The sequence below is a fragment of the Plasmopara halstedii genome (assembly GCF_900000015.1).
Source record: "Plasmopara halstedii genome assembly, contig: Scaffold_2604, whole genome shotgun sequence".
Classification (NCBI taxonomy): domain Eukaryota; phylum Oomycota; class Peronosporomycetes; order Peronosporales; family Peronosporaceae; genus Plasmopara; species Plasmopara halstedii.
In genome coordinates, this window is record NW_020189511.1 from 445,659 (window position 1) to 463,841 (window position 18,183).

General features: G+C 43.8%; 5 protein-coding genes across 5 annotated transcripts; 1 reads left to right on the forward strand and 4 right to left on the reverse strand.

Annotated features, from left to right (window-relative positions):
* Positions 1 to 999: 999 nt before the first annotated feature.
* PHALS_04416 (Mucolipidin and related proteins (TRML subfamily of transient receptor potential proteins)) lies at positions 1,000 to 2,859 on the forward strand (the record flags this gene model as incomplete). Its single annotated transcript, XM_024718527.1, has 5 exons — positions 1,000 to 1,250; positions 1,312 to 1,353; positions 1,429 to 1,992; positions 2,079 to 2,234; positions 2,304 to 2,859. The coding sequence occupies 5 exons, from the start codon at positions 1,000 to 1,002 to the stop codon at positions 2,857 to 2,859; spliced, it is 1,569 nt and encodes a 522-aa protein (XP_024583917.1).
* A 7,051-nt stretch (positions 2,860 to 9,910) lies between these two features.
* On the reverse strand, positions 9,911 to 10,454 carry PHALS_04417 (uncharacterized protein; the record flags this gene model as incomplete). Its single annotated transcript, XM_024718528.1, has 3 exons — positions 9,911 to 9,974; positions 10,284 to 10,348; positions 10,428 to 10,454. 3 exons carry the CDS (start codon positions 10,452 to 10,454, stop codon positions 9,911 to 9,913), a joined length of 156 nt encoding a protein of 51 aa, XP_024583918.1.
* Positions 10,455 to 12,948: 2,494 nt separating this feature from the next.
* On the reverse strand, positions 12,949 to 13,533 carry PHALS_04418 (uncharacterized protein; the record flags this gene model as incomplete). Its single annotated transcript, XM_024718529.1, has 4 exons — positions 12,949 to 12,976; positions 13,038 to 13,178; positions 13,254 to 13,365; positions 13,431 to 13,533. The coding sequence occupies 4 exons, from the start codon at positions 13,531 to 13,533 to the stop codon at positions 12,949 to 12,951; spliced, it is 384 nt and encodes a 127-aa protein (XP_024583919.1).
* Positions 13,534 to 14,019: 486 nt separating this feature from the next.
* PHALS_04419 (uncharacterized protein) lies at positions 14,020 to 14,511 on the reverse strand (the record flags this gene model as incomplete). The annotated part of the gene is made up of 1 exon (XM_024718530.1): positions 14,020 to 14,511. The coding sequence occupies one exon, from the start codon at positions 14,509 to 14,511 to the stop codon at positions 14,020 to 14,022; it is 492 nt and encodes a 163-aa protein (XP_024583920.1).
* A 55-nt stretch (positions 14,512 to 14,566) lies between these two features.
* Positions 14,567 to 17,959, reverse strand: PHALS_04420 (nucleolar gtp-binding protein 1-like; the record flags this gene model as incomplete). Its single annotated transcript, XM_024718531.1, has 11 exons — positions 14,567 to 14,679; positions 14,745 to 14,859; positions 14,928 to 14,941; positions 16,517 to 16,563; positions 16,633 to 16,808; positions 16,874 to 16,966; positions 17,044 to 17,115; positions 17,178 to 17,221; positions 17,304 to 17,436; positions 17,499 to 17,874; positions 17,937 to 17,959. 11 exons carry the CDS (start codon positions 17,957 to 17,959, stop codon positions 14,567 to 14,569), a joined length of 1,206 nt encoding a protein of 401 aa, XP_024583921.1.
* Between the last annotated feature and the right edge of the window lie 224 nt (positions 17,960 to 18,183).

Consider the following 18,183-nt stretch of genomic DNA (forward strand, 5'->3'; position numbering starts at 1 on the left):
ATATTTTATTTTTTGAAAAGTTGGTATATTTTTTTATATTTGGCAAAAGTTGGGCATTATTTTTATTCTCCCTTTTTTATACTTGGGGCATTTTTTTTAATCTCATGTTTGTATTAGGAATGAATTAGCATAATTTAACAAAATACCCCACAATAACAAAGTTCACATTAATATGCTATAACCATTCAGTTTACTACTAACCAAGTAAAGCTAAATTAAAGAATACGTGACTTCTAACCAGGTTCCACATTAGCTCAGATGGTAGAGCGCTTGCAAAATACAAGCAAAGGTCATTGGATTGAACCTAATGGGTAGGTAGTTTGTTGGTGTCTCATGCCCATGTCCCTGTTTCCCTTGTCCCTATGTCCTCATACCCATGTCCTGTGTTCTATGTCCCATGTTCTATGTTCGAATTTCTTACAACATTCGTTCTGTATGTATCTGTAGGTCACTTAGTGTTTTAGTATAACAATTGTGATAAAACAGTCAAATATTGAACTCGACATTGTACGCAAAAAGTTTATGTATATTATGCAATATAAAGTAGATACTTAGTTCACGCTATTTGTCACTACTACATCGATGTGATGTATTCTTTAATTTAGCTACACTTGGTTAATAGTAAACTGAATCGTTATAGCAAATTAATGTATACTTTGTTATTGTGGGGTATTTTGTTAAATTATGCTAATTCATTCCTTATACAAACATCTTCTGTTGTGTAATATTACGGCTCAACAGTGATGGGGTATTTTTTTTATTTTTTGAAAAGTTGGGATATTTTTTTTATATATGGCAAAAGTTGGGCATTTTTTTTATTCTCTCTTTACAATTTCTACACTTGTAGCTACAACTTCAACATAGCGCTTTCATTTGATATTTGTTTTCTTGGAATTGATATATAGTAATAAAGCTTTATATGTTACTCAATTATACTATTTTGTCTGCGGTGCATTGAGAGTACAATGCGTTCTGGATCAGTTGTGTCAAATCTTGCAGATGGAGCCCCATCTCGAAGCTGAGTTGCGGCGAGGGCTACTTGAAGCAGCCCCTTACGAGGACAGCCCTAAACGAGACAAAGTATCCACCAGTGTTCGGCTACTGCTATCATTGCGGAAAACGTGGGCTGCACGCGGCCATTTCCCTTACAAGTTAGCGCTGCATGTCACGCTGGTACTCCTCACCTTCACACAAATGCAGCTCTACGACGCACAAAATACCGCCTATTTGCGTGCGTCACATCGAAACTGGTACATCTTGTTGCATCCTCTCATTTGTAGCCGATTGTCTGACTGCACATTCTTGTAATAGGGCATTTTTCTTTCTGCCGCCTTCAGCTACAATTGGTATAATGTAAGTGTCGTTTAATGGACTAAAATGAAATAATTGAAATCCTAATAAAATGCACAAATTGTGTACATTTTGTAGCCCGCGCTATCAGCGCGAGTTATACACAATCGAGCATACGTTAACCGCGTTGCTCTTTCTGCGAGACGCCTATTTTACAATCGGCAATACATCCGTTGCCAGTTATGAGTACTTACGTTTGTCTTCAGGCGACATTCAGCCAATTCGATTGGCAGTCGTTCAAATGCTTCCTAATGGCAATTTAGTAAAGCGGGAGTACCTTGTTTATCAGGATGACAAAAGTGTGGGGCCTTTCGACCCTACACTGCCGTGGGGGCAGAAAATAAATTTGTTTCGATCGCTACGCAGTGTTAGGTTCTCTTTTTCGCTCCGTGATCATCAATTTGGGACTCATTATCTGGAATGCTTTGAGTGGCAAGTGAATGTGCGATTTGAAGTTATTGAGAGCGCCCAGATTCGTGTGCAACTGGAGGATTCCGAAGTGTTTAGCTGTTCAAATTCGTATTCTCGTCCATTCTGGACGGCGACAAGACAGAGCTTTGTATGGATGCACATAACTATTGCGGTGGTTTCCAGTTTGTACATGGTGCTAAGTCTCAAATATCTATGGCGATGCTTTAACGCGTGAGTTTTAAAAAATGATGTGCGGAGACATTCTTATCCTAATTTCTGCTTGGTTTGCTTTGCTTCGGAAATATATCACGGGCTAGAAAGCCAAACGAGGACGATAACATGCCATTCAAACATGGAATGGACGATGTTCTCCACAATAACACAACCGAAATCGAAAACCGCGACCGCTCGCAGCAATATTTCAGGCAGTACAATAACCCTTCATACTGGAGATTTAGACAAATCAACAGCTTGTAAGTATGTTCTCTGTCGTATTGTACTTTGAACGCTTCGACTAACTATATGATAATGTCTTGCAACAGTCAATTAATTGTCTTAGTTTCGCTTGTCCTCTTACTCTGCAGCACGACATGGAGTCTATTTCTTAGAGAGGCTCATATCCCGATTCGTTTTTGGCATCGTTTACTGCATGCGACAGCACTATTGTTGCTTTGGAGTAGTTCTATGGGATATCTCCAACATAATCAGAACATTTTTTCGATTGTGTTAACCCTCAAATTGGGATTACCACGCGTGTTGCAATTTTTGCTAGGCGTATTTCCACTTTTTTTTGGATATGCCCTTTTTGGGACAATATATTTTGGGAACAAGATTGAAGAATTTGGCTGTTTGAGTGCTTCAATGGTAACTTTATTCTCCCTTATGAATGGAGACGCTATCTTGGATACTTTTGACGCAATGAAGCTCCACAACTTCTCTATTTCGGGAAAAGTTTACATGTATTCGTTTATCTCGCTCTTCACGTATGTGGTTTTGAACATTTTTATCGCTATAGTCGAGGAGGCGTTCTTTGCAACTCAATCTTCCCGCCGCCGGCTCAATGACTTACTATCGGATCGTCATGTATTGAAGACATAACCTTCTTTGCCTTCGCAGAAATGGGTTGGACTTCATCTATGTTTTTTCTCCTCAAATGGCTGGGGATAGCGTCAAAGTAGCGTAGTGTTTGAATACTTCTATTATCGAGTCTTTTTGAAATTTAATCACTTGACAAAGTTAGAATTAACCGTTTCTTAAAGCCGCTTTGGAAATTATGAAAGGATTCTAACCCTACATTAGTGAGAGTTTGATGAAACAAAGAGCACTCGGGACTCATATTACTTCCTATGCAAAATGAACAGTAAATACCAGTCTGTATATGTAATACTGGAATCCCATTCAAACGCAATGCGTGCAAGCTAAGGAAAATAGCTCCACAGTGTTGTAATAATTGAGTCATTTCCTGATGAGGGCGTGTTGGGGACCGTAGATACGACATTGCGAGCTGTTAAAAAGGGCGAAGTACATAACATTTTTTTGCGACCGTCATTTCACATGATTATATAATCAAACCAACTATTTGTAAGTAGTACTATCAAGCATTATACTAGTTGGAGTGACGGGCAAGACATCTACGCCGGAAGCGAGATACGAAAGTTAATTGTTATTACTAGTTGATAAGCATGTAGACCATGTTGGTGTGAATATGATTGCTTTCACCTTCCCAACTAACAAACCTGGAAACGTTAGAAGCCCAACGCCGATAATCCTGTTTCACTAGTTGTAACAATTCAAGCGATCGTGGACCGTTCAACGACTGTTTCAATAGAAAGGAAATAGTCAGAACGAATTATTTCAGCTTCTCACGACTCTGTCTGAATGATTTAAAAAGATTGGAGAAGTCGCATCATGGAGATCAAAAAACTCACTGTTTTAAGCGAAGGAGACATTGCAGATATTTGCCAACCCTAAAGATCTCTCAAACACGTCGCCTGAGGCGTATTTTTGGTTGCCATATCGTATGGAAATGTGCAACGGCGTTGCCGTTCACAATCCATGCAGAAAGTCTCGATACAAATAGCCCGAGATATCAAGCACACTGCAGTTATGTCCATACGCTCCAAAAATAAGAGCATCTATATTCAGGCCACCCTGCTATTTCATGTGTGATGCAGCGGGGCTGCCGAAGCAAAACGCTTGAGTAAGCGTACTTTAGGTCACCGACCATTCGTTCTTTACAAGAACCAAGAATGAGTTAGCGGATCGTAATCCGCTTACTCCAAGAGTAATTATTGCCTTCCCAAACCGATTTTTTATTGATTTTTTATCCTAGTTTTAAAAGTTTAGATTTTCCTAAATATCCAAGATATAAATAGTAGAATATAAATACATGCATAACTACTGGCTACCTAGCCCCGAACTGTATTCTTGTTTGGGTGCAGTCACACCATGCACATCTCGTGTGACACACATACCCCTGTTACCAGGGTTCGTGTAACCCCATTACATGTGACATATGTTTGAGATGATTTCATCTCGACCAAAACTATTATCCACGATAAACTAAAGCTCAAAACCACCTGTGTTGCTTGACGTGAAGCCAGCAGCCCACATTTAACACGCATATCATATTGGATCCCGTTATCGTCAGTAGCATCAAGGCTTTGGTTGTACAGAACATACACAAAAATACAATTGTGTGATGTGAGCTCGTGACACCAATGGAAGTTTAAGGTTATAGTACATCACGTACCCCTCCCGTTACAAACCCACCTGTATGAGAACCACACGTTTACATTGCGAGAAATGAACGCTCAACGAGCTCATACTGTGCAAGGAATTCACTCCACTTCTTGCGCTCAACAGTAGTGCCGCAACATCACACTGGCGACGATGTTCAACTCGCCACAAATGAGCTGGACATGGCTCAGAGAGAGCCCAGCTTGCCGTCTAAGCGCAAAGGTTACTTCAGCTCTTGCAATCTCATCACGTCGTGAATATGTTCTCAGACCTTCTAAAGTTGCTCGCCGCACTGGAGCGGAGCCATATCGGGCCTATGCATGCGAGCCCTCTGCTCACACCGAGAGTGCATCGAGTGCCAGATGATTGATCCGCAAGAAATCCTAGCCTTACAAGCTATAGCTCCTCAAAAGTATCGCGTGTGCTTAGGTTTGCGTAGATTCGTACCATTCATGAGTATGAACGTTGAATGCTGAGTGCAGGCGAGTGCCAAAGGGTATCGAACTCTGGTTTAGATTTTTTTTTAGTAAAGCAGAAGTCTGACCAGCTGTCAACCAATACTTTATTATATAAAGGACAAAGAATACCGCGGACATTGAGGTCTAACATCCAGCTTCTGCTGATCACAGTTCCTCTCAATCTCCGTGAATATATAATTTGTAACGGGGTTACATATACCCTGGTAACAGGTGTGTGTGGCATACCAGATGGGCATCGTGTGACCACTTCCAAACAAGAATAGGTACGGGGTCGGATAGCCAGTAGTTCTACATGTTTTTAGAGTTTACTATACATATTTGGGAAAATCTATGCATTTAAAATTAGGCGGCTTTGCCGCAGATATAAATAAATAAAGTCAGTTTTGAATTTTAACGAAGATTTAATTAGCCTTGAGTTAAGGCTATAATTACTTTTGGAGTAAGCGAATTGCGATTTACTAAACTCGTACTTGTCCTGAGTATATAACGAAATGTCGGTGACCTAACTAACGCTTCCTCAAATCGCAAAGCTACGGCAGCCCCGCTGCACCATTAAACCAACCGACTATGAATTGAGCGTGCAACAAGGTCGATTCTTTTCGACAAGCGACACTTCCAATTCTTTTGGAAGATAAGGGCTAGGTCCACCAGGTTGTGATAAGTAACGGCATCATAACAATTTTGCGGACGGGAGATCTCAAGCTCCCAAAGCTTTCGGATTTTTGTGCTCCACCTCATTTTGGTGACAGCTCGTAGACTGTTCCACACCAAGATGTCTTTCTTCTGGTCATCGAACAGCGCTGGCGGAGGACGACAATCCCACAGTTGAATCACGAGATCTTTTGGGTGTGATAGCTCGTGAATTATCCAGGATTCTTAGCATGCGTCCGAAGTTGAGATGTGTCAGCTTTAATGTGTCAGTCATCATACTACCTGACTTGAGGCACTTTCAACGGCTCAGAACCATGTCGCTGTGGTTTAGCAGAGGGCAGCTTTGCTATAGAACGTGGTGACGGTATAGCGACGTTTGCGACTGAGCAATTCTAATCCAACTGGCTTGAAATAGAGGGAATGTGATTTGGTTTCAGCAAGCCCATGTAGAGGCCGCCTTTCCTGCCACATCCCCGTTATCATTCGACGCCCGTTATGAGGAGATCAGCAAGGGGCCATCTTATGTTAGAATTTCTGTACCATCTTCGCGCAAGTAGTTGGTCAAGTCACTTTCCGAAGCCCTGTTCGGACCTAAACACTGGCCAATGTACTATTTATACGGCAATATATATAATAAATGGGCGAATTTTGCATCTTTAAAGATTCAGAATTTGCCCGCAAGCCGTTTTCCGTATGAAGCGATCCATAACAGAATGCGTCTGCGCTCAAGACACACTTTGGCGCCGAGAAAGCTATTTGCCAAATATTCTTGTATATATTGTCGAAGCTTATTTCGACTCATTCTCTCGAGCAATGCTCGCAAGTGGATTTTTGGATCTCTTCATCCCACTCTCGTGCTCCATCCACAATACAATTGGCAGAATACCCGTCGAAACAGATTTGTGCATAGATGCGATGTGACCTGAACAGCGGCATCATTTTATAACTATATACCTGGTGCGTTAGAAAATTTCTGCAATTTCTGTAGCATAAATATTCACCCCGCCTGAAGAACTCACCGCAGTAAATGAGTCACTACTATTTTGCGTAAGTGATTGCTCAAACCTATTAGTTAGATCAAGAGCACTGAACAAGATTCAAACGACCATGCTGTTTTGCATAGAGTTTCTTGGAACCGGCTGCTATGTTTGGGCAGCAGATGCGCTCAGCTTACAATAAGGAGGCATACCTCGTCAATTGCCGTTGACCTTCCTGACGTGGAAAGTCGATTCCGAGTGGGGGAATTTTGCTCCCCCCACTAATACCGCGTTCTACCGTGTATGCACAATATCTTCCGAGGTTCATCTCTTCAGGTGCACATTGACCGCTCACGTTTCTCATTCGTCTAGCCCTCACGGCACAATGCGTACTCCGCATTCGATGTCGCACACACTCCATCCTCGAATGATGTTAGTTAGACGTAAGAGGCCTCGGCTCGAGCCGCAGCATTTAATGGACCATCATGTAAGCTGTTGCTTATATCGTCTCACATGAGGATCTATCTCCGTTGACACGATAACAGCACTCTACGCTTGGGCACCGTTCGCTAAATATTGATTTCGTCGACGGGAGGAGCAAAACTTAAGCCCACAATAATCTAGGCCTAATTAAGTTGAAAATTACGCATCACATGTCGTTTTACAGCTGCCTATGTCAGGAACATATCCTATCAAGGTAGTTTATGAGGGTGCCGATTATTGTCGAGATCAAAGACCTGTAGCGCGAGACGCTCTTGCTCTGTCTGACGCATGGATGAACCAATGGCCATCTCAACTGTCATCATAAAAGAGGTTTAACCACCTTCTTCTCAGAGCGCTGAATTTTCATCATAAACGGCCTAGTGATGGGAGCGGTTTGGCTTCAACCGAAGCCTAGTTGGAGCGTTCGTGGAAATGAGGTCTCACTAGCGCTTTTTAATGAATAGTGAGCGACTCCAAGCTAGCACTTTCTGGCTCCAGCCCTTAGTGCCAGCAATTTCTAAAGTCTTCAACGCCAACGAAAAGCTTGAGCCTTAACAAATGAGTCAACCTTTACCAGCGGTGGATAGTTGAGCAAATCGCGCCTATTTTTACATAAATATACTCTATCAAGACTCGGTCTCGGACGGACGAATAAATCAACATTGTGCAACAGAGCTAACGCTCCCAGCATTATAAGCTCTGGAGACATTTGTTTAAAGCTGCTCACATCTATCCCGACAAGGTTTAGCCCTAAAAACCGCGGAATATGATTGCTTACTGTCTTGTCAGCAGAGTTCAACGCTAACGCAGGCGATCAATAGCCGAACTCTCTCGACGAATTTGCTCAAGAATTCTGAAAACCGTTGTCAAATGGCTTGGACAACCCCATTTCTTACATCAAAGCTGATGCACACTTTTTTACTTTCTAGCAGAGGTAGGTTCGTGTCTTACCAAATCTTCATTTGGGGTACAGTGCGTGACTTTTAATGTTTGCCCCTTCCGGTCGTTTCATGGCTCAAGTCTAAGACCCAAGCATGTACCACACTTAATAGTCTAAAGAAGCTATTCATTAGGCTAAGAATAAGCTCTGTCAGGTTCCTGTCCCGCGTAACGCACGGGTACTTGGCTTTCCCAATACCTTCGTATATACCTTCCTGTTTTCAACTTTTTTGTAAGACACTCACGACTAAATAAATCTTTTGTAAGCTTCACCGTGATGTCAATGACCAGCAAAATTAGCTATAATTTTAACCTCGCATAGAAAGCTTCACCATTCTTATACTGGGTTCTCTTACTACTACCTTAACAAGGTAGAGTAGAAAGCAGTGCCATTAAGCCACCAGCTGAGACGCGATATCATTTCTCAAAGGGTTTATCAATCGGCCCTGCATGAAAGTTATGACCATGCGTTCCTCAGAGTTGAGACCAAGCAGGACTGTTTTTTTTATCCCTGCAGATGACACTACGCTACTCAGCAGCCAAGTCAGTACTCTATTTAAAACCTGATTGGCCGAAATGCATCATCTCCTGGTGCTTGTAGAGTTCCCACTTCCTCACCCTAACCAAACCATGCGTATCGGAAGTTGCGCTCCGCATTTCATGCGACATCTTCCGCTTCCCTCGAAGAAAGTGTATGCACGCTGAATGTCAGTATTGTGCAGAAGTGTGCTTTCTAGCTTCTTTCAAACTCACAACCGTTTTTATCATTTAATTTCTAGAACGCTTCCAAACGAGCTGCGTCTTCCTATAAATACGAAAATCTATACGTAAACCCAGAACAATTAATCGAAAACACTGGAAATGAATTTAATGAATTTAATGAATTAGCTATTGACAAAGTTCATTAATGTTTACTATAAGAGGACGGAAAGAAATTAGAGTGCACGCAGAAACGCAATTAAAGCTATCAAAAACGCTCACGACATACGTCCATTATGCTTTATCATGTTCAAAATAAAACATCTACTAAGTAACCGCGTGTAAGTGCCAATTCTCGTGCATAACGTTCTAGCTTCCGTCCCGCTATCGCGACTTCCTGTTGTTTTGGTAAGAACAGAGCAGAATTTAGCACCATGACAACCTGCCCAGTACAGAAGAAGTTTTTCTTTCGTCTTTATTTGAGATCAACGTTTTTTTGCTTTGTTCAATAGGATGTTGTACGAGGCGGTGGTCCTTATAGCAACGTTTGCTTGATACTTTGATAGAGGTATCATACCAGCGTATTTCTGTGGCCCTAGGTGAACATTAATACTTTTGGCTACGGATCGTCAGTCTTTCATGCTGGCACCAGCAAACGAGCCGGCAGTTTATCAACTGTGTCTGGGTGCTCTGGTGGTATTAGTAGCATTTTATGTTTCATTCTCACAGATGATACGGCAGTTCTGATTTCGGCGTTGGATTGACTAAAAATGCCGTCAAGAGCAATCACTTTATTGAGGGGTATTTTAGAGCCGCGGACGTGAAGCCCAAATGTCTCAAGTACATAAAACCCTAACATTTGCTCAAACTTAGAGCATTAAAATTAAAATTATAGCTAACATTAATCAATCGATAATAATAAATATCTAATGACACTTTAAGTGACGCTTGCAGACCACGTGTCCCACGAATATCTTCATGTGAGGTACCATTGCTTCAATAAACTTGATCATTACACTCTAATATGGTACTCTATCGAACTTCATTCTAGTTTGAATCGTGATCGTGTATTTTGTTTGTACAACAGAATAGGGTACATATATCTCATACAAAGTCATCAGCATTTGTTATCATCCTTTTTCGATCATCATATACATGTACATCTGTCTCGAATCTAACCGATCATACAAGTTTTATTACGATATGCCAGACAGGTGCGTTCTGAATGCGCACTTGAAATTCGAAACTGCAGTCCGTCGATTGAGAAGTCAGCTCGGTAAGGATTTTGGGCGAATCCGGCAGTTTAACTTGTTGACTTTAAGCAATTAAATTTTACAGACACCATGTCTAAATGAAATGAATCTGAGGGGAACCTCATTATAATTTTTTAAAAAAAAAATAATGTAAAATTGCTTTAGATCAAAAATATGTCTTTTTAGAAGAGGAGAGAAGCGAGTTGTAATTTACACTGATCGATACTGAAACCCAGAAATCTTCAGTATTATCTCAACAAGGCAATGTTTGTCTCTTTTGGACCTCAAGAGCCTGTACGTACCGACGAATGTGTATAGCACCTTCTGCCTCTGCACAATTGTGTAAACTCAATAATCCACGGTTGTCCTAAAACCACTTTATACCTTAGAGTGATTGCGACTTATCACAAGTACCGAAAAATGATACTTTTCGACGATGAGGGAACCGTGTAATCGAGAGGTCCGGAGTACATGTGGGACGCCAAGCAATAAAGGTTGATATATCATGAAATTTTAGAAACGACTAATGCAGCGGGGCTACCGTAGCTTTTTACTAAAAGGAAGCTTACTAAAGTCGCCTACCCTACGTTCTATACTAGAACCAGTACGAATGTCGCAATCCACGATATCCAAGAGCAAATGTAATCTTCCGTCCAAATTGAAAACTGTATCTGTCTGTTTTTATTTGCGGCAGAGCCGAATATATCCAAAACCTTAGGTTTTCCTTATTAAATAGTAATCCTATCTAATATGCATAACTACTGGCAGTCCCGCCACGTAGTGTCTCCTCGTTACGGTGAAGCCATACAGGTGACGGTTGTCCCCACAAAAAAAACACGTCGGGCGTTTACACGCTGCTCAACAGCTCGAAGCTCTCCCTCCTCCTTCTCAGCATAGCTGATATCCATTGGTGCAGGCCCGTCCAACGAGCTCTGAGGGTGTGCATTCCTTCCAAATCGTGCCGACTTGAAGAGAATTCGGCATTCAATTCCACGTTCGCCGCTTTTTCAGAAAAGACGGATGAACACGGAATACTTCCATTATGGTCACTCCAGTGCGGAGACTCTCCATAACGATGGTCACTGTGACCGTTTCGGGGAGAGGATCAGCGGCCATTTTGGCTATGAGAGTATGCAACGCATGGACAAAGTTCGCCAACTCCTTCTTGCTCTGTCGGGCAGCATGGAAACGCGATAGTTGTACGCCCTCAGGGCCAACATGGAAATCAGTTTATTAAGCTCGGCCTGCATGCCCTGGAGATGATTAGAAACCTGCTTCATTTTCACAGAGGATCAGTCGTAACGACTCAAGCGTAGATTGACTACAAGTGCTACCAAGTACAGCGGGGCTGTCGTAGCTCTTTGCTTAGAGGAAGCTTACTAAGGTCACCGACCTTACGTTCTATACTAGACCAGTAGGAGTGTAGCGGATCACAATCCACAATATCCGAAATCTTATGCAATGGTACTCTTCCGTTCAATTTTGAAACTGTATTGAGTTTTAGTTGCGGCAGAACCACCTATGTCTAGTACCTAACTTCTATGCATTACTACTGACAGTCCCACCACGTAGTGGCTTCTTGTTACGGTGTAGCCACATCATTGTGTATTTGCACCAATTTGTGTGATCTACACTTCTGTACGGTTGCACCATCTTGTGTGACCCACCCCTGTATACCAGGGTACGTGTAACCCAGTTACAACTTATGTATGTTGTACCAATATAAACAGAATTGACTCTTAATGAATGCACCAGGGCAATTTAGGCAACTAGTGCAGTAGGAGATCTTGCTTTCGTTTCTAAGTAAATCATTCGAGCCCAACCTTTGTGAGTTTGTCATTAATCAATTTAGAACTTTCTCAGGGCAAAGTCCGCGGCAACCCCGTTGTGGCATGACATTTTATTGAAAGAAGATCGAACTTGCGCTATCCAGCCTCTGGTTAGCCAAGAGCTATCCATTGTACCCATCTCACACATATCTGCGTTCCTACATGGACATACGATGTTCTTTTTTAGCTCACCGTGCGTGCGACTTCCTTTCTCTCCTCTTCTCATCGACATCGGCAGGGCACTCAAACAGTGAGATTCTCCTCTACTCCTACAATCAAGCAAATAGTGAGACTAATCTGTTCATTGTGGGTGGGACTCGGTGGGACTATTAAGAAGCGTCTGAATGTATTATTGCTTCCTCAGAAGAGCGAAAATGTCAAACTGTAACGGGGTTACACGTACCTAGATGAATGGGTGGGTCACACAAGATGGTGTGGTTACACAATGATGTGGCTGCACCTTAACAAGAAGCCACTACGCGTATGCATTTTAATAAGGATTTTCTTTTTGATTAGTAAGACAAATAGATTTAGATATAGCCGGCTCTGCTGAAAATTAAAACAGACAAATACAGTGTTCGATTTTGAACAGAAAATTTTTTTTGCCTTAGAATAAGGTTAATGGGTACACTTGGAGGTAACGGACTGCAATCCGCTACAATCGTACTGGTTTTAGTATCGAACGTAAGGGCATCTACCTTAGCTTAGCTTTCTGAAGGAGCTACGGCAGCCCCGCTGCACAAACTGCTTTGAGTGCAGGATCCCTTCGAATAAGTTGTTGACCTGCGAGCTGCAGTACTCATCTCTTTTGTCTCCAATCACCGAGAAATCTGCCTCCATTGGTGTTCGGAAACATGGTAGCCGGACCGACTTCAAACTGGTGTAAATAGTCTAATCTGCCTTGACGCCGCACCCAGCCGTTATTAAAACCCGTTTTTGCATCGAAACAGGCGTCTATGGAGCTCATAGACACATGCCTCACACGGCACAAAGAACGAAGAGATTGGCGGTCTGGTCGATCTGAATCTGTGTCCAGCCGGCCCGCTGAAGTCACTTCACTCACTGGTGTAGAAGCTCGCTCAGCACAGCAGCATAGCCTCGGAGAATGAAACATCAGTGACAGTAAGGAATCCGTTAATTATGCCCCTTGAGCTCCAAACAGCAGGCTAGTGATCAGCGAACAGATTTGCATTAGAAATTACTATATCTGTAGCATCGCTTGCTTACAAAGTCTTCATCAATCCAATCACAAAGATGTCTTGATCGCAAATAAAGACCAGCGGGTCAGCGCCGGCCACTAGATAGTCTCCACGACAGACGTGAGCAACAGCAGAATAGTCGTTAGCAACACATATTTCCATTAGGAACCTTTAACCAGGCAAATTATTGGGAATTATATCTCACAATTAGGTTAAATTGGCTTGTTGCTGACTCGGCGTAAACACGTTTTTGGTGCGATGACATCTAAGCATAGTAGTGTTATCCACCAGACGACGAGAGACTTGCACGCTGCTTTCTTCTTTGAAGATATTCTGAAACGCGCACAAGATGCGTGCTTTGTACCAACAGCCACTGTAAGATTTACTGCACGCAATTAAACCATTTTAAGCCGTCACGAACTTTTATCATCAGCAAAAGAGCTAAACACCTTCCTAGCGACAAGGTAATCGCACCAAACGTGCACCAAAGGGAACATTGCTGCCTGCTCATATCGAGTTTGCATATCTGTAAATTGGCCAGGATCGCTAACCGTCCTTAGCGATAGACACGATCTTGAGTAATTAAAGGCATTAAGCGCCTTACATGCCGTATTTAACAGTGTTCCGGACATTCTGTTCGTGTGTGACAGCAGAGCAATCATGTGAATGTTGACCGTCATTCTGGAACTTGTGCGAAAATAAATTAGAATATTCATATTCAACGTTCCTTGTTCGTGCCCAATGTCAAGCAGAATGGAGCTCGCTCAGCAGCGACGAAGAATCTATGACTTGTCGACTGGCAGTGCAGATAGTTCGTATAAATGTAGCACAGACGTCTCCATTGCAACCTTGCAAGTAGTTGGGGGTTGTATACTCCCGTGCAACGCCAACAAATCTGGACGCACTTCGGAACGACACTTTTTGTGATTCCTAGACTATTTGAAAGCGGAGGATAGACTCATGAAAAGGTTGCTTGTGTTTAGCGCCAATTATTGCCTTTCGTCCGAACTTCAACGAAATTGGCACGTCACGGCGCCAGTTGCCTCGTCGCGCATAATGACGACCAAGCCGACAGGGGCCTCATGACCACGATGAAACAGGATCTGTTCACCTTTCTTGGGTATCGCAACTGACAAAAGAGAGAGGCCGCGGTGGTTTGTGGTGCATCGTCGAAGTCTTTGAGTAACGTGCGCGGATTCCAGCACCGCTCGGAAATTGTCGCCGCGCGCAACGGAAACAGTAGACTGTACAGGGTTTCGGCAAGTTTCTGAGCAAAATTTTCGTGCATGTGGCAGCAAGCAAGCGTGAGCTTGTTTGCTCTCACATGCATGAAATTTTTGCAATTTGGAGGCTCGGAATTGCAGTGCGCCATTGCAGTGTACTCGTTCAGGCTGGCCAGTGGTAGTCGGAGACGAAAGAGTCGTAAAGCACCGAAAAGCTGCTGCGTGCGTACATTCTGCTACCTCGCTGTGCAGCTGCAACAGCGATTTGCTCGGGTTCATTGCTCGCACTCTCTCAAACCTCCAGTACCTGCACTTGTGCCCTTGATCGGAACCGTTAGGAAAAGCGTTGGCGCCTCTTTGGACTTTTAGGCGGACTTCGTACGCTATCTACATGAGGCGCATTGATTTCACAAAGCGTTCTTCCTTGCCAACGTTCGGCATCACTATCTACAGGTATTCGCACGATATGTTTTCTTACACCTTTTCAAAAGGCGATCAACGACATTGCGTACCAGTCACGGACCTACAGCAAGCCTTTTCTATAGCATCAACAGTGGGTGCTGATGTCGCGCTTTTCAATGGAGGTCCGGGTTGATCGATACAGGCATCACCGGGCGCAGAAAATTCCTGATCACACCGGTAAGGATATTGATGTCGACGGAGATGAGGCACATCAGACGGTAGTTACCACTTACCCGTCTTGAAGCAACTGAGAGATTACCGCTGTATCGTCAGAGTTGAACGCGTTAGGAGTTGCGAGCTTCGACGTCGATCAATAGTTTGTCGCGCAGTGGATTGATGTCGACATCCGAAGTTGAAGTGTCAATGTGGCCGTCGTGACCAAACACAAATGCTCAGAATTTCCATTATGGGTGCTGGACGCTCACCCTTAGTGTGACAATATCACTTTTCAGTGAGCGGTGGAGCATATTCGAGCCCAGGGGTGACATTCCTGCTTTACTCTCTCGACGAAGTCACCATGGAAGCTGATGGCGGCCTGGATCATCTCGTGGTTGTCGCGCGTGGTTGCCAATCCTGTTTTTGCTTCCTCGATCGCGTCGGTACTAGCTATAGTAATTTTTGACAGCGTTAATAGGTGCACCTAGCACTCTTCGATTTAAATATGTGATGGCTTTGGGTCGATCGCTGGAAATCTACGTGTGGGAACTCCCTGCTCGTCGCACCTGACGATTGTAGTATCGTGTGTGCGGGTGAACACAACGTGCCGCTTCTGAGCGCTGGCATTTTTGGAAGCTACTATGCCGCGCACCTTGGCTCAGCCTCCTGCTCACAGCTAGCATCAGCGTCAGAATGAAGTGGTCACTTAACGCGCGATCGTGGATCGTGTTGTCCAGGTGGCCCACTGCATGGCAGTACCGCTCTGCGAGACGAGGATGTATTTGAGACAGTTGATGCCCCTCGGCCCCGTGCGCACTCGTGGTAATTGCGCCAGGTATCGACGACTTTGAGGTCGCACATTCACTGATGCAGCGCGGAATGGCTTTGCCCGTCGACTGCGTTACGGTTGTCTGAGTTTAGGGCCGGGGCTCTCAGGCAGCTAGATAATCTGCATATGATGTCAGTGGCACCAGTTTCAAATTTGCGCGAAAATGTCGCTGCGGCGCTTGACTGACGCATACACATAGTGAGTACACACATCCATTGAAATTCAACGAAAGCGAACGATAAGGATGCAATCCGCCACATCGAGCTCTGCCACTCGAGTTGTCGCGCAGGGTTGCGCATATTACGCTGTGTGTGTCCAGCAGTCGAAGGCCACTGAAAGCGCCGTGATCGATTCCTATACCGTGTTGGCACCGGCGCAGAACTTGTTAAATGTGTGCTTGACGGCAATCACTTCGTGATGCAGTTTCGCTCCTGTATGGTTCATACAGTAGCCATCTTGGACGTGTTTACTGTTGCGGTTGCGCATCAGAATCTCGAGTCTGAACATGGGCGTGTCCGTGATGCCATCTTTAAGACCTCTTTAGCATTGATCTTGCGCAGAGACGACTGCGGCTTGTAGAGATTCGTTGTCGTTCACCACCTTGAGCGTCACGAAGCCTGACAACATCTTCTTTGCCTTCGTCTTATTCTAGCAATGCTAACGACAGGTTTCAGAATCGACCAACTCTTCGGTCGCCGCTACGAAATGTTAAATCGTGTTATAGGAATCTCAATGTACCGGTATTCCGCATGCTTAAGGTTAAGTACTATTAAGTAATCTCTCTTCAAACGTCTTCGGTCAAAACTTCGCGAATTCTGTCGCTAAGTCCTAATAGACCCTCGTTCGTATGGGATGAAACTAGATGATGCGGTGACGACTTGAGCCTGAATATACACATTTATGGAAGTAAGGTAAGCTGTCGCTCGTTAACGGGATATGACCAGTATCTATACCTTTGCTGTAGCAACACCTGGTCGGCTGACGGCTGATCAATTTTCGAGACGATGTCGATCCATTTATGCCCAGGGCGCGATTTTGCAATTCGATGTCGAAGCTCATCCCTTAAAAGGATCTGATCGGCTGTCGACGTACCAGATGAGCCCGTTGGATCGAAAACGTAACCGATCGACTGCAAGCACGGTGTAAGTTAGCTCAGCGAAGTAAAAGCTCATGTTTAAGTGCAGCGCAACGTACGGCTTGCGTCTTCTCTATCATCGCAATCGCTAGCTTCTCGATAGAGTTTCGACTTTCATTCGGGCGGTTGATCAAACCAGGAGTGTCTGCAATCTGCAAAATATCGGGGAGAGGCCGTTTGCAAGGAAACACGAGAATTGCTGCTCAAAGTAATTCTTCGTCATCATTACCTGGTATGAGATACCTTCAACAAAAATGTGGCCCATCGTGATTCCACGCGTTGTGAATGGGTAATTAGCTACCTGAGAAATTGCGGTTAAAATTGTGTCATGAAAATAATATGTTTGCAAACTCTATTGCTTACTTCAGGAGAAGCAGTGGACAGTGCGCGCACTAGCGATGATTTTCCTGTTAGCATTGATATATTAATGATACACAAAGTAAACGAGGTAAGAGCAGGGTACAACAAGACTGGCGAGTTGCAACTTGCCGACATTTGGGGCTCCAACAAATGCGAAAATGGGCTTGTCAAGGTCGACATGAGGAAGTCCTCGAAGCATCTTTGCCATATTCGCCACTTCAATGAGCGTATCTGTGTTGGAATCAACTGCATTCTTCAGCCCCTGCACTTTGAAGTAGCCTTAAGTCATATGAAACGACTGCCATAAAAGCATTTAGCTCCCACCTCGACGCACCGGAATCCCCAGTCAAATGCCTCTTTTTTTGTGCGTGACCCTTGACAATCAAGCTCGTAATGTTTTCCAACTTTATGTAGTGTCGCGTATACTTCGCGTAACTTTTGAAGAGATTTCTCGTACGTGCCTTCGCCCAGCGTCAGTACCACGACCTCTCGCTCAAACGGGTGCATGCATCTGAGTGCCGGAAAGGCTAATGACGTTTGGCGCGTGACATCTGATAGATTCTTTAGCTGCATGTTAATGCAGCGCGAGGTGTAATTTTTAGCACGTTTGATGGGGTCCACAATGCGGTTGTTCTCGCTCACGGAAGCCCGCCAGAACTTCATCTCCAAAATCTCCGCTGCAGTACGCACGTACGGGAGTCTGCAGCGCTCATTTTTCGTCAATAGCCATCGATATCTATCCTTTTACAAGATGCAATTTACCTCTGCAGCGCGCCATGAGACATATTTTGACGTGGTAATATATCAACACTTCGTTGTTGTTGGAGATTTTATAAAATCAAATTTTAACGACGCAAATAATATGGCGACCAATAAGATCTTTTCAGATGATGGATTTATGCTTGAATACTTATCAGAAAATAACCCCTCCAGAGGATTCTATGTTGCCCACAATCCATCCTTAATCAACAGCGTCTCATCACTTCATGATACCCAACTGGACCCGGTG